Source organism: Diadema antillarum, unplaced genomic scaffold (assembly GCF_040938485.1).
Source record: "Diadema antillarum isolate AM-2024a unplaced genomic scaffold, OU_Dant_1.0 scf00000164, whole genome shotgun sequence".
Lineage (NCBI taxonomy): Eukaryota > Metazoa > Echinodermata > Echinoidea > Diadematoida > Diadematidae > Diadema > Diadema antillarum.
This window is the reverse complement of record NW_027271053.1, coordinates 1,057,724-1,070,145: the sequence shown is the minus strand read 5'-3', so window position 1 is coordinate 1,070,145 and position 12,422 is coordinate 1,057,724. Positions and strand designations below refer to the sequence as shown.

The following is a 12,422-nucleotide window of genomic DNA, read 5'->3' as shown; positions in this document are numbered from 1 at the left end:
TACACAGCAAAATTTTCCACTTTTAGAGTAGTTTTCCACTGAACTACCAAAGGGATAGTGGGACTTTAAGGTTACATTGATCTTTGACCTCCCGCCCCTTCTCTTTCCCATCCAGAAAGTGTCACTGACCCATGGTAAAGGGTATATCGTTGATGGATTCTTGACTGAGCTTCCATTCACCGTCGCCCATGACAATATCACCCTGTCTGTCAGGCGAGCTGGCAACACCTTGGTACGTATGTCCAGAGCTTCATTTCATATATTATTTATTTCCCTCAAAAGTACTTCCATCTTCTCATCTTCACAAAATTCTTTGCAGTCTCTGTGATAAGTAAAAAACAAATGCCTTCAGGATTTTGTATAATTGTTGATTCCTTCTTGTAAACGTATGATGAGAAAGAGCAGCTGTAAATGTCTTACTTCCATTTTCAGGCATGCTGCTTCAACTAAAGTTACAATAGTATCACTTTGGATGATGCATTCTGGCAGATGGTTCTGGTCCTCCAAATACTAATAACATGTTTAGTTACCTTCAAATGACAGTATCAAGTTTCTCATGTGAACGGTAAGCAAATAATGAACATAATATTGTTCAAAAGACACCGTTTTGTGGAAAGGATGAACCCATATATGTCGCATTATGAAAGTGGGCTTCTGCTGCTAGTATGTCATTGTTTAGAGGTAAGTATGGTATAAAGTCTCTCTTTTCACTGCATGTGTGTTTTAAACCAAATTAAAAGTCACAATTAGTGGGGGAGGGGTTGAAGTTATGGCTGAAACATCCAAACACTGTTTGGTATCCATCTGATACAGGTATCAGCATTTATGACTCCCAAATCTAGAATAGCCATATGTGTGTTCTATGTCTTCTGTTACGTGTGAACAGGGTCACCTGTTGCACCATAGTGCATTTGTGTCTGCCCCCAGAGAGTTTCTTGCAACAATGTCTCTGCACCAAAAGAAGTGGAAATGATTACTTTTTTTCCCCCACCTAACTTGGGGCACTTGTCTGTTAATCATTCTTGATGTATATCCAACACATGGCAATGTTGGAAACTTTCTATTAATGAGAATATAGTGTTCTTCTCTAAAAGAAGACTTGATCAACACTTGAAGAAGACTTGATGGAAAACCATGCAAAGAAAATTCAGTAGGTAGTCAACATATTAGTTTTCTTGCATAATGAAAGAGCTACCTTACCTCTTTCAGAAGCTTGAATGAACATTGCGGAGGTTGCTAGGAGCATACCTTTTATCGCGGTGAAAACTCTCTTGCCTCCCCGTGATCTTGATGGCGTCGAAAGGAAAACTTTGAAGGCGGTTTTCTCGATATGCTGATTTCCTAAACCACTCAGCATGCGCTAATAAAATCATCGATATCTCCGCAACCAAGTACTTTTATGAATCGTGTTATATATGAAATGAAAGTGGAAGAGTAAGGGAATAATGGCATGTCACTTTCAGAAAATTGTCCTCCCCCGACTTTCGGATCCTTTTGTTGTAGCGGGTCACATATTATACCCTCAACATATGTAAGTAACAAGTGGAAGGAATGAGTACTTTCACCAAAAAAAAAAAATTAAGTTTTGTAGAATTTTCTTTATATTTTTTCAGTATAATTGTCCTGCAGTGATGCCATGGACTGATGAAGTAGTCTCATCTAGCTATGGCTTCACCGTAACTTTAACCTGTTGAGGATGAGTCCCGAGTATACTCGGGCAGGTGTCTATGGGAAATGTGTGTTGTAGCAAAATGTCTCCATCCTCAGTGGGTTAATGTTCATAACTTTTGAATGGATTGTCCAATTTTCGTCAAACTTCACTGATGTGTTGTACTAGTCTATATTCTATATTCCTGCATTCACTCAGTCCACATAATTTTGATTTCATTCCTCTTTAGTGATATGCTTGGAAATAATCTTACCTCGATCAGCACATTTTGTTTGATGCCCTCATAGGTGGCCTCCACTAATCGCGGGATTTCTGTCCAGTGGGACGGCAAGCGGCACGTTGTGGTTAGCGTTGCCAAGGGGGCCTACAAGCCATGCGGTATGTGTGGAAACTTTGACGACAACCCAGACAATGATGCCCAGGACCAAAATGGGCAACAGGTACAGATGATCAATCACTTCAGCTACTTCTTGAAAATGGAGCATGCTTTGTCCTCTTAGTATTGCTATCAATAGATCCAGTATTTTGCCAGTATACCTTGCAACCTTCTTCTCTGCATGTTCTACCAGAGCTCTAGTAGGTATAATCCCACTAATACAGGGCATTGCCATCATTAAGGCCCAACAGCAGGATTGATTACATGAATTTGTCCTGCTCCTTCTCCTTGTAAAACACTGTAAATTTATGTAAGAGTACTATGTAGGCGAGTATTGCGTTCAACTGTTGAAGACTAGTCCCGAGTATACTTTGGTAGGTGTCTATGGGAAAAGCATGTTGTAGCAAAATAAACTCGTCCTCGATGGCTTGAGACATTATTTTCTATCAAAATAGAGTACAATTGTATCTGTAGATTCTATTTTCAGAGATGAGAGGGATTCTGATTTGTTGTCCCCGCCGAACGAGCTCGAGCAGGGGACTATGAAACGGGCTCCGTACGTGTGTGTGTCCGTCCGCCTGTCTGTCTGTCTGTCTGTGTGTGCGTCCGTGTGTGATCAAAATGTTCAATTTGATTCTTCTCTGTCATTTGTGAGCCAATTTCAATTCTGTTTAGAGCAGGGGACTATGGACTCCGTACGTGTGTGTGTCCGTGTGTCCGTCCGTCTGTCTGTCTGTGTGTGCGTCCGTGTGTGATGAAAATGTTGAATTTGCTACTTCTCTGTCATTTATGAGCCAATTTTAATTCTGTTTGCTTTATATGATAGCACTACATAGGAGCTTTGAAACTTCTACACAGAATTTCAGTTGTGACCTTTGACCTTGACCTTTGACCTATATTGTACATTTTGCTTCAAAATGCTACTCCTTCGCCATTTCTAACCCGATTTCGATTCTGTTTGCTTTATGTGATGGCACTAGGTGAGGGCTTCAAAACTTCTTCACAGAATTTTGACCTTTGACTTCTTTGACCTTTGACCTTGATTTTTGACCTATATTGTACATTGACTACAAAATGCTACTCCTTCGCCATTTCTAACCCGATTTCGATTATGTTTGCTTTGTGTGATGGCACTAGGTGAGGGCTTCAAAACTTCTACACAGAATTTTGACCCTTGACCTTGATTTTTGACATGTATTGTACATTTTGCTACAAAATGCTACTCCTTCGCCATTTCTAACCCGATTTCGATTCCATTTGCTTTATGTGATGGCACTAGGTGAGGGCTTCAAAACTTCTACACAGAATTTTGACCTTTGACCTTGATTTTTGGCCTGTATTGTACATTTTGCTACAAAATGCTACTCCTTCGCCATTTCTAACCCGATTTCACTTCCATTTGCTTTGTGTGATGGCACTAGGTGAGGACTTCAAAACTGCTACACAGAATTTTGACCTTTGACTTCTTTGACCTTTGACCTTTAGTTTTTACCTATATTGTACATTTTGCTACAAAATGCTACTTCCGGCGGGGACATATATTACGCACCGCATAATTTCTACTTTTCCTTGTTTGTATCTGTTGAAATATGGTAATTTCATAAACTGTTTGTTGACTATCATCATTAGATATGAACTCATATGGGTAAATAGTGTTCACCTTTTATATAGAAATTACCAGGCTTGATAGAAGTGTATGCCAATCAGAAGACGTAGAATTCATTTTCCACCATTTGGAATTTGAGTTTAATATTGTAAAAGGATCTACCAAGTCTTGTTAATCTGATCTGCCTTTATAGTGAATTGTTTTTTTAAAGTATTTTGAGATCAAAAGTGTAGAGAGATTTCAATCACAATACACAACTTTCATTCCTGAAGCGCCCTCCCCGCTCTGTAGTAGGTAGGTAGAATGTTACGTGATGATTGATCATACCCTAGCAGTAATATTTCCCATCAAGCTGCAAAATATTCTCCGTTGTATGAAAGATTGGTGGATACTGCTATGGCCTCATTCGTAAGTGATCGTAAAATGTTACTTGATTACCATGATCTGGTATGCTCTGAGATTGTAATACTTCCAACGTGCCTTTTTGGCTGATATTACTCATTTCTGTTGTTACTGAACTGAAATCATTTATATGCCACATTATTTCACTCATTTCTTATGCATATGTGTTTCCATTTTAGAGCAAAAGCAGACAGTTTCTGTGGGCACATGGAAACCATGTGTTATCTTAAATATGCAGTAGCTACATATAGCTTGGCGCATCACAGTACCACTGGTTTCAATCTGACCCTCCCCTTCCCTCCCCCTCCCATCCCATCCCATCCCCCCCCCCCCCCCAAAAAAAAAAAAAAAAAAATCAGATGGCAACCACTGGTCAGTTGGCTGAAGCCTGGTCTCATGGAACTGACTGCAATGGTTGTGCCACTTGCCAGAACCAAGATCCGTGCGTCCGCCGTGCCTCATACAACCAGCAGGCCTTTGAAATCTGCTCTGTCCTAACAGACAAGAATGGTAAGTAAACTCTTGACCCCTAGAAACAAAAAAGTAAAGAAAAGAAAAAGGACTTGAGTAAGGTGACTGTCAACACAAATCAAAATGATGAATTGATCCTTGATTGAATTAAAGGGTCAGATGTAAAGTGAGAGCAGTCCTTTTAAAACTAGAATGTTAAGTGGACCCAAGACTGAATGGGGAGTGCGGAGGGATGATATTCAGATGCCAGTCTTTAGTGTGTGTATTACAATCAGCTTGGTGTGTTCACGAAATGCCAGAAGGAAACTTGAATCCAAACCATAGTCTAAATCAGCAGTGCATTCCTGGTGGTTAGATACGAGTCACCTCTGAGAATTCTGTGAACTAGACACTGCCGTGACACCCAAAAATAGCTTCAACATCGAGCATCATCATCTCATTCGTCGCTACCAGGTCCTTTCTCGGCCTGCCATGCCACTGTGGACCCGGAACCCTTCTTCAATGCCTGCATGCAGGATCAGTGCTCCATTCTACCCGCCACAGACTTGGTGTGTGCCGACCTGGAGGCCTATGCAGACACCTGCCTGGGTCAAGGGATCAAGCTTCCCAACTGGAGAGTGGCAACTGGATGTGGTGAGTTTGTATAAATGTTTTTCTTTTCCTTCCTCTCTTAGAGAGATGTGATTTGAAGACACCATACCCTGCAACTTTCATTCATCAAAGAGTATGTGTCATATTTGCAGACCTCCAGCTTTTGTTTAAGGAGAAGTTTCCTATTCTTGGGGTAATTTCACTACACACTCCTCTATGGGAACTACTCTTTCATTTCCTAGTTATGAGCCAAATCCATATTTTTTTCAGTCACAATAGGACAGGTAGGTCAATGTCAGGTCAAACTTCGAGACTCACGCAAGCACGTCTCTTGAACCAGTGTACCATTGCTTGCTTTTTTTTCTTTGTGAAGTGGTGTAATTTGAATTGCATTTTTTTTTCCCCATACACATGTGAATAAAAATGCTGGAAAAATGATTTGAATCTCACGTTTTCGGAGTGTATGAATGGGCCTGTTTGGCGCAACATTGGTTGATGTTCGATATCATATCGCATCATTGCAGGCTTTAGCTGTCCACCAGACATGATCTACACATCCTGTTCAGACGGATTCGTCCGCCACTGTGGCCTGGACGAGTTGGAGACGACGTGCAGCAACCGTTGCTACGAGGGCTGCGAGTGCCGGCTGGGCAAGGTTCTGTCGGGCCGCGGCCAGTGCGTGAATCCTCACGAATGCGGCTGCACCATGTCACATGACCAAGACCGCTTCTACGCGTCGGTTAGTCTCAGTAACTCTTTACAATGTAACTGACCCGACTGTACTGAACTTGAAATGTATCATAATTATACCCCCCACACATTTTTTTGTTGTTGTTTATAGTTTGATTTGTTCAATTTTCAAAGACAATTTGATACCCGCAAAAAAAAAAAAAAAAGTTAATTTCATGTGATTACTGCAAAAACACAAAGCTAAAAGCTACAGTATAGAGTCAGGACTGCCAGATGGCAGATATTCCATCCAAGGTGCCTCTAGATTGTTTTGGTTCTTGTGATAAAAACTGGAAATAATGTTGCTACTTTTTCAGAGAAACACAAAATCTCACTTCAAAATACACCTGGCAAACAGGATAACTCATTAAATCATCTTATCTTCTGTGTGAATGTTGAACATCACTCAAAAGAAACCTTTATTGTGTAACCATGGTAACCACTTTATTATCAAAACACATTTCCTCCCACCCACCCCCACCTCCATCAGCCTGGTATGAGCATTACCCAGTACGGTTGCCAGAAGTACTGCGAGTGTTCGGCTGGCAATATCCTGGAGTGTCAAGATTATCGCTGCAGTGACCAAGGCACCTGTGGGGCGGGCAAGGACCTCCGCTACGGCTGCCACTGCATGAGCGGTTACTCCGGCAACGGACACTACTGCCAAAGTAAGACATCTATAATAATCCCCCCCCCCCCCCACCTCCAAGTGTTTAATAGGAATAACATTGGGATAGGGAAGGGGTGAGCAGTAAATTTGCATTGATACATGTATAGTTCAGATTTTATGTGAGAACCAAACCCTGGGATATTGATTGAAGTGATTTTAAAGGGACTATACAGTTCTGGTTGAGGTGAGGATTCAGGTCTATAACATTTTTTGGTGAGATAATGAGAAATCTCTATGAAATATGAAAGAGCATGTAATTTCAAGAAGTATTCAACCGTTTATTTGATGAAAATTGGTCTTTAAATGGCGGAGATATCCAAGAAAGCGATCCTAATGAAATTGACTGGCCACGATCTTTATTAGGATCTCTTTGTTTTACCTTGTTTTTAGATATCTCAGTCATTTCAAAACCGATTTTTCATCAAATAAACTTTTGAGTCCCCTTAGAATTGTATGCTCTTTATCATTTCATAGAGTGGTTTCTGAATATCTTGCAAAACATTACAAGCTGAATAATCCTTACCTCAACCAGTGCTGTACAGTCCCTTTAATTGATTTGCTGTTGTTGTTTTTTGTCACTGCTGAAAAAGTCATGAATGCTTTGGAACAGCAAGTAACCATATGGACCATTGGCTTTGAGTCCCCTCGGAAAGATTACACAATGAGGATAAAGAGCCTAGCCTAGGGGCACAGCCACTGATACCAGGAGACTTTAACAGTTCACTGGCGTTTTTCAACTGGTGGGATGTAAACCTGTCACAGGTGGGCTGCAATGTCAGCCAAAAACAGAATAAAAATTATTTACATTCAATCTAACTGGGCCTCAAATTTAGTAGGGGCCAATTAAAGCGGGCCTCTGGTTCAAAAAGGCTGAGAAGTGCAGCAATTAACAAATTTGTGTTCTGAATATCTTTTCCAGTAGTTGGCTTGCAAAATTCCCAAAAATAAAAACACCCAGAAAGATATTGTGTGTATCATGCACTAAAGCGTGATTGAATATGATCTTGTTATCATATTGGTGTGAAACTCTCCCCCCCCCCCCCCCCCCTGCAGAGGAAGTGATTGAGTATCCAAGAATGCATGCCGTGGTGACCGAGGGCCAGGTGATGAAGCTGGACTGTGGCGACTACATGTTGGACATCCTGGACGTCGGCTACGGCAGCCTGGAGCTGGTGTGCGAGGGGGAGGACGAGGTCTGCGACGCACTGAGCTCCCGGGCCATGGTCCTGGAGATGTGCCAGGGATACCAGAAGTGTGCGGTGAGTAGGACCCCAGAAAAGGGGGTGCAGTTGATTCTCCTATAACTGTTTCTACCCATCACACTGCAATGTTGCAAAGTTAAATCGTGATTACAAAGATTGAAAGCTGCAAACTACCAGTAGTAAACATTAACTAGAATATGTAATGCAGATTTTCTTTATCAGAAACTGGAAAAAATACATATTCATGTATGTTTTTGAAATGACATATTGTTATTTAAATTTGATTCAAACTGCTAGATATGTACAGTTTTCCACACTTTTGAGCCATGACATGATTTTGCCTCTAAGATACCTTTTTAATTGTGCATCAGTGTCTTAATAGATCCACAAAGGTTGGCAGCTCTGTAGGTAATTACACTGTGATAGTACTGTAATATGGTCTCACTACCAGCAGTGTACATTGTATTAGGCTCCACTTTCCTCTATTGATACTGATCTTCTAGAGTGGAGAACCACTATTTTGTTTGTTACCCTGTGCTTTTCAAGGGATGCATTTTCACACCAGAGCCAAGTGGGATACCCGGGCATGCATGAACTTCATTTAGAATCTCAGTTGATGAGTTTGGAGTATTCTATATCCCCTGTGCTACGGCAGTCCTACAATTATGAATGATATTAAGTGAAATTCATTTGCACATGTATTTCTCTTGCTGTGGTGTTGTTGTGCCTTCATCAGAATTGACCAGACCTTTGTTTGGAAATTGTGTGCGTTATGACTGTTGCAAAAAGATTTTCTAGTGTATCATACTTATATGATATGTGTTTGTGTGTGTATGTGTGTTTGTATGTGTGTATATATGTATATATATATATATATATATATATATATATATATATATATATATATATATATATATGTACAATGTATATAGATATATATTGGTATAATTCTTGCTGTGTTCATGTTGTGTCTCCAGCATGTCCTTTGCAAAATTAATCTGACATATGAGAGATAAATGAAGGTCATGGCTGTTGCAAAGTGATGACATGCTTTGTATTGTATTACAATTTACTTGTTTTTTTGTATCCTGCAAGGAATTCTAAAACATAACGTTTGACTGATATAACTGCTTTTCGTTTGCTGTTGGAAAGTGATCGGATAGCATAATTTGTGTTGGCAGTTGGAGCTTGAGTATAGTGTGTCGTGTCACTACAAAGCTGTATAGCGCAACATACTTGCAGACGTCGCTCCAGTGAAGTGAGGGCTACATCAGCTTTTTCTCAGATTTTCTGATTCTTTACTGCCTAGATAAAGATGTGCTCCCATAATATGTTCAATACTAGGTACATGTTTTGGATGTGATTAAGTATACCTCAATTGTGATTATGTGCAGAGGAAAACTATTTTGAAAATAGAGATTACTATTTCAAGAGTAGGGAAGATTATAAATGGGCTCTTACGATATCATCTTTAAGATTCAGCAAACCCATATAAGACGCTGTTGATTTAGATTGCTTGCCCATGCAACCAGATACAAATAATCATCTTGCCACAAGGAGGATGTGGTTAAAGTGGTCTGTATCAGTAGCTACAATCACATCTGATGCGGGGCTGTCCCCGAAACCTCCAAAAGAACAGACTATGTGCATGTACAGCACATGTGCCATAGGTCCGACGATACCTGTTCCTGTGCCAACAGTTGAGGTGGACTACTCTGGAACCATCATAGTATTCAGAGTTTCATTGGTGGATTCAACACTTTTCTAGACATTGTCAACTAGACCAACTTGGAGTAGGGAAACCCCCTCCCACTGGAAGTGCAATTCCAGACCGTGTTCAAGTTGGCTTGTAAATAGTCAAGTGTTAGTTTTCAGTTTCAGTTGTTGTTTTTATGCCTCCGCCAACGAAGTGGCCGGAGGCATTATGTTTTCGGGTCGTCCGTCCGTCCGTCCGTACGTACGTCCGTCCCGTTTTGTTTTTGTCGATATCTCAAGAACCGTGTGGTGGTTTTACATCAAACTTGGTATGAGGTTATATCCTGGGGGGATAATACTTTGTTTTGATTTTAGGGTCACGGGGTCAAAGGTCACAGGTTATTTTGTGAAAAAAAAGGTTGAAAATTCATGTTTTTCTCCATATCTCGCAAATGGTTCAAGGTATCTTCATGGAACTTAGTATATATGCTTGTTCCAATGGGCAGTGATTATCTAGGGAAGTTGGGGGTCATGGTTCAAAGGTCAGGGGTCAAAGGTCAAGGTCAACTCCTCAAAATATCACTACTTTCCTTATATTTATGCAATGCCTGAAGGTTTTTTTTTTTAAACTTGATGTATACATGTATTACCCAATATATATTCTGTGGGAAGTTTCTTGCCCAAAGGTCAAAGGTCAAGTGAAAGTGCTGAATAGCACTTTTTCCTCCATATCTCAAAAGTAACTCAAGGTGTCATCATGAAACCTACATATTTATGCATGTTCAACCTAATAGCGATTCTCTTTGGAACTGTGAGGTCAAAGGTCAAAGGCCAGGTGTAGATAATGCTATTTTCCCATTTGATACTGAAATTATACTTTTTCTCAATACCTTGAAAATTACTCAATGCATAAACTTATAAAAGGGTCAAAAGTCAAGTAAAAATCATCAGTTCCCCAAATACCTGCACTCTGACATTTTAATCATTCATCCAATTGAACCTAGTTCTAGGAAAGTGAACATTCAGCACATTTGTGTCAAACCTTTCATTTTAATATTTTGCCATTTGTGTGAAACTGTCATCACACATTGTCAAGACATTGTACTATAGACCTATTGGAGAACCATGCATTATGGCGGAGGCATATCAGTCGCCGTAGCGATATATCTAGTTTTATTTCTCCACTTGTACAAATGAAATTATTCTGACAAATTCAGCAATTTTCACATTAAAATGTAAATGAGAGTACTCAAAAGAAATAGATATAATCATGTGTATAATATATATACATATATTTCATCATATCTTAACCATAATCTGACTGGGATTTTTAATGTAGCTGTGTTATGTCTAGGTGAGGCAGATTTAATCCCCAATTGGTTTCTTACAATTCTTTCTTACTTTTAATTGAAGGAACAAAATGCATACAAACAGATAAACAATTTGAACTTCTGAGTATTTTCAACATCATTTGATTGAGAAGGACAACTCAGGGGAATATATAACAAGACAGAAACAAATCTGAAGGGACAAAGAAGGGGATATGTACCTGTATAAATAGGAAAAAGTTGAAGGAAGAGAAGCAATAGTATACAGTATTTCTGAGTTTAGAGCTACAAGTCATACAGAAAAAACAACATCGACAACTAAGTTTTTCTGAGATTTTGTATGTAAAAAAGAAGAGAATTTTAGGATAAAATCAGACAAACAAATTGCAGAGGGCTTATGAAAATTGGATCTAAGATAAGAAATGTGTTGTTTGAAGGTTTGCATGGTGAAGTAAATGAGGGAGAAAGATTTGCGGTGACACCATGTGTATGTAGTCCTTAACTGGATCGTTGTTTGGCAGAAGAGCCTAGAAAGAGGAGAAACGAAGAGGGAAGCGACATATGGGGGTTGTGAGGAGGGCAAAAAGTGAAGAGTGGGAGACAGTAATGGGCTAGAGGTTGAAGTTGCACTAGTGGAGACGGTAGAGAAAGGAACACAGAGAGTGGTAAGGAAGAATAGTGTGAGAATCAAGTAGGATGTTCGGACATCGTTAGAAGGGGAAAGATGAAATAGAAGGGAAGAGGAAGAGGAAGGAGTTGAATGTTGGAGAATCATGGAGATAGGGGAGAGCAGTAAAGATTCATGAAACCAAGAGAAGAAAAACGAAGTCGGCGAACAGTGTGGCTATGGAATGCGGAATCAATAGAGAAAGGACGAATAATCCCTCGAAGGAAGGGTAAGTAGAGGAGAGATGAGAATATGTTGAAAGAAGGGAGAGAGAGAGAGAGAGAGAGAGAGGCGGGGGGGGGGGGGGGGCAAAGAAAAGAAGTAGAAAAGAACAAATTGAAATTCAAGACGTAAATTAGATGGAGCTAGTATGGATCCTAGAATGAAATGCTGCTGAGGAGAAGGGAAAAAAAAAATTGGAGAGGAAAATTGATGACAGTTAAATCCTGAAAAGGTTCCTGTGGGAGAAATGCAAAAAATAAGAAATCAAATTGAGGTTAAAGTGTAGACCTGAGGAGAGAAGACAAGAGAAATAACCTGTGGAGAAATGTGTAAATTAATACTAGTGGTCCTGAAAAGGACCGTTGGGTTGTATGGAAGGAAAAAATAAAAGAAAAAGAAGAAAGAAGAGAAGAGAACAGAAAAGAAAGAAAAGATAAGTAATGTAGAAACAGACAAAAGTGTAAGAGAGAGAAGATAAGAAAGTTGTGGAATTTTAGGTGTACCATGTTTTCACAAAACAGTGACATACAAGTACTCAAATTGGCAGCAGTGATGATGTCATCACGTCACAAGTCTTTCATTGGACTGTGCGCAAATCTTCAATAGATTTTCCGTCTTGACATGAAATATATGAGTATATGGTGTATCCTTCACATCAAATTGATGTATTTTTGTATAATTTACCTTGCGATAATGACTTTTAAGAGGCAAGAGGTTGCAGTTGTAAAATCATCAACAGAAAAAAAAATCTGTATTTTGATATTACTTTTGTGTATGAACAAATTAGATGCAAT

At 39.7% G+C, this 12,422-nt stretch overlaps 1 protein-coding gene across 1 annotated transcript in view; it reads left to right on the top strand.

Annotated features, from left to right (window-relative positions):
• LOC139722374 (uncharacterized) overlaps positions 1–12,422 on the top strand; it is an 89,908-nt gene that overhangs the window by 74,228 nt on the left and 3,258 nt on the right. The window contains exons 45-51 of the mRNA XM_071633681.1: positions 116–232; positions 1,957–2,109; positions 4,485–4,563; positions 4,978–5,157; positions 5,640–5,854; positions 6,335–6,512; positions 7,568–7,773. Coding sequence (XP_071489782.1) covers positions 116–232; positions 1,957–2,109; positions 4,485–4,563; positions 4,978–5,157; positions 5,640–5,854; positions 6,335–6,512; positions 7,568–7,773 — 1,128 coding nt within the window. The remainder of the gene's footprint in view (positions 1–115; positions 233–1,956; positions 2,110–4,484; positions 4,564–4,977; positions 5,158–5,639; positions 5,855–6,334; positions 6,513–7,567; positions 7,774–12,422) is intronic.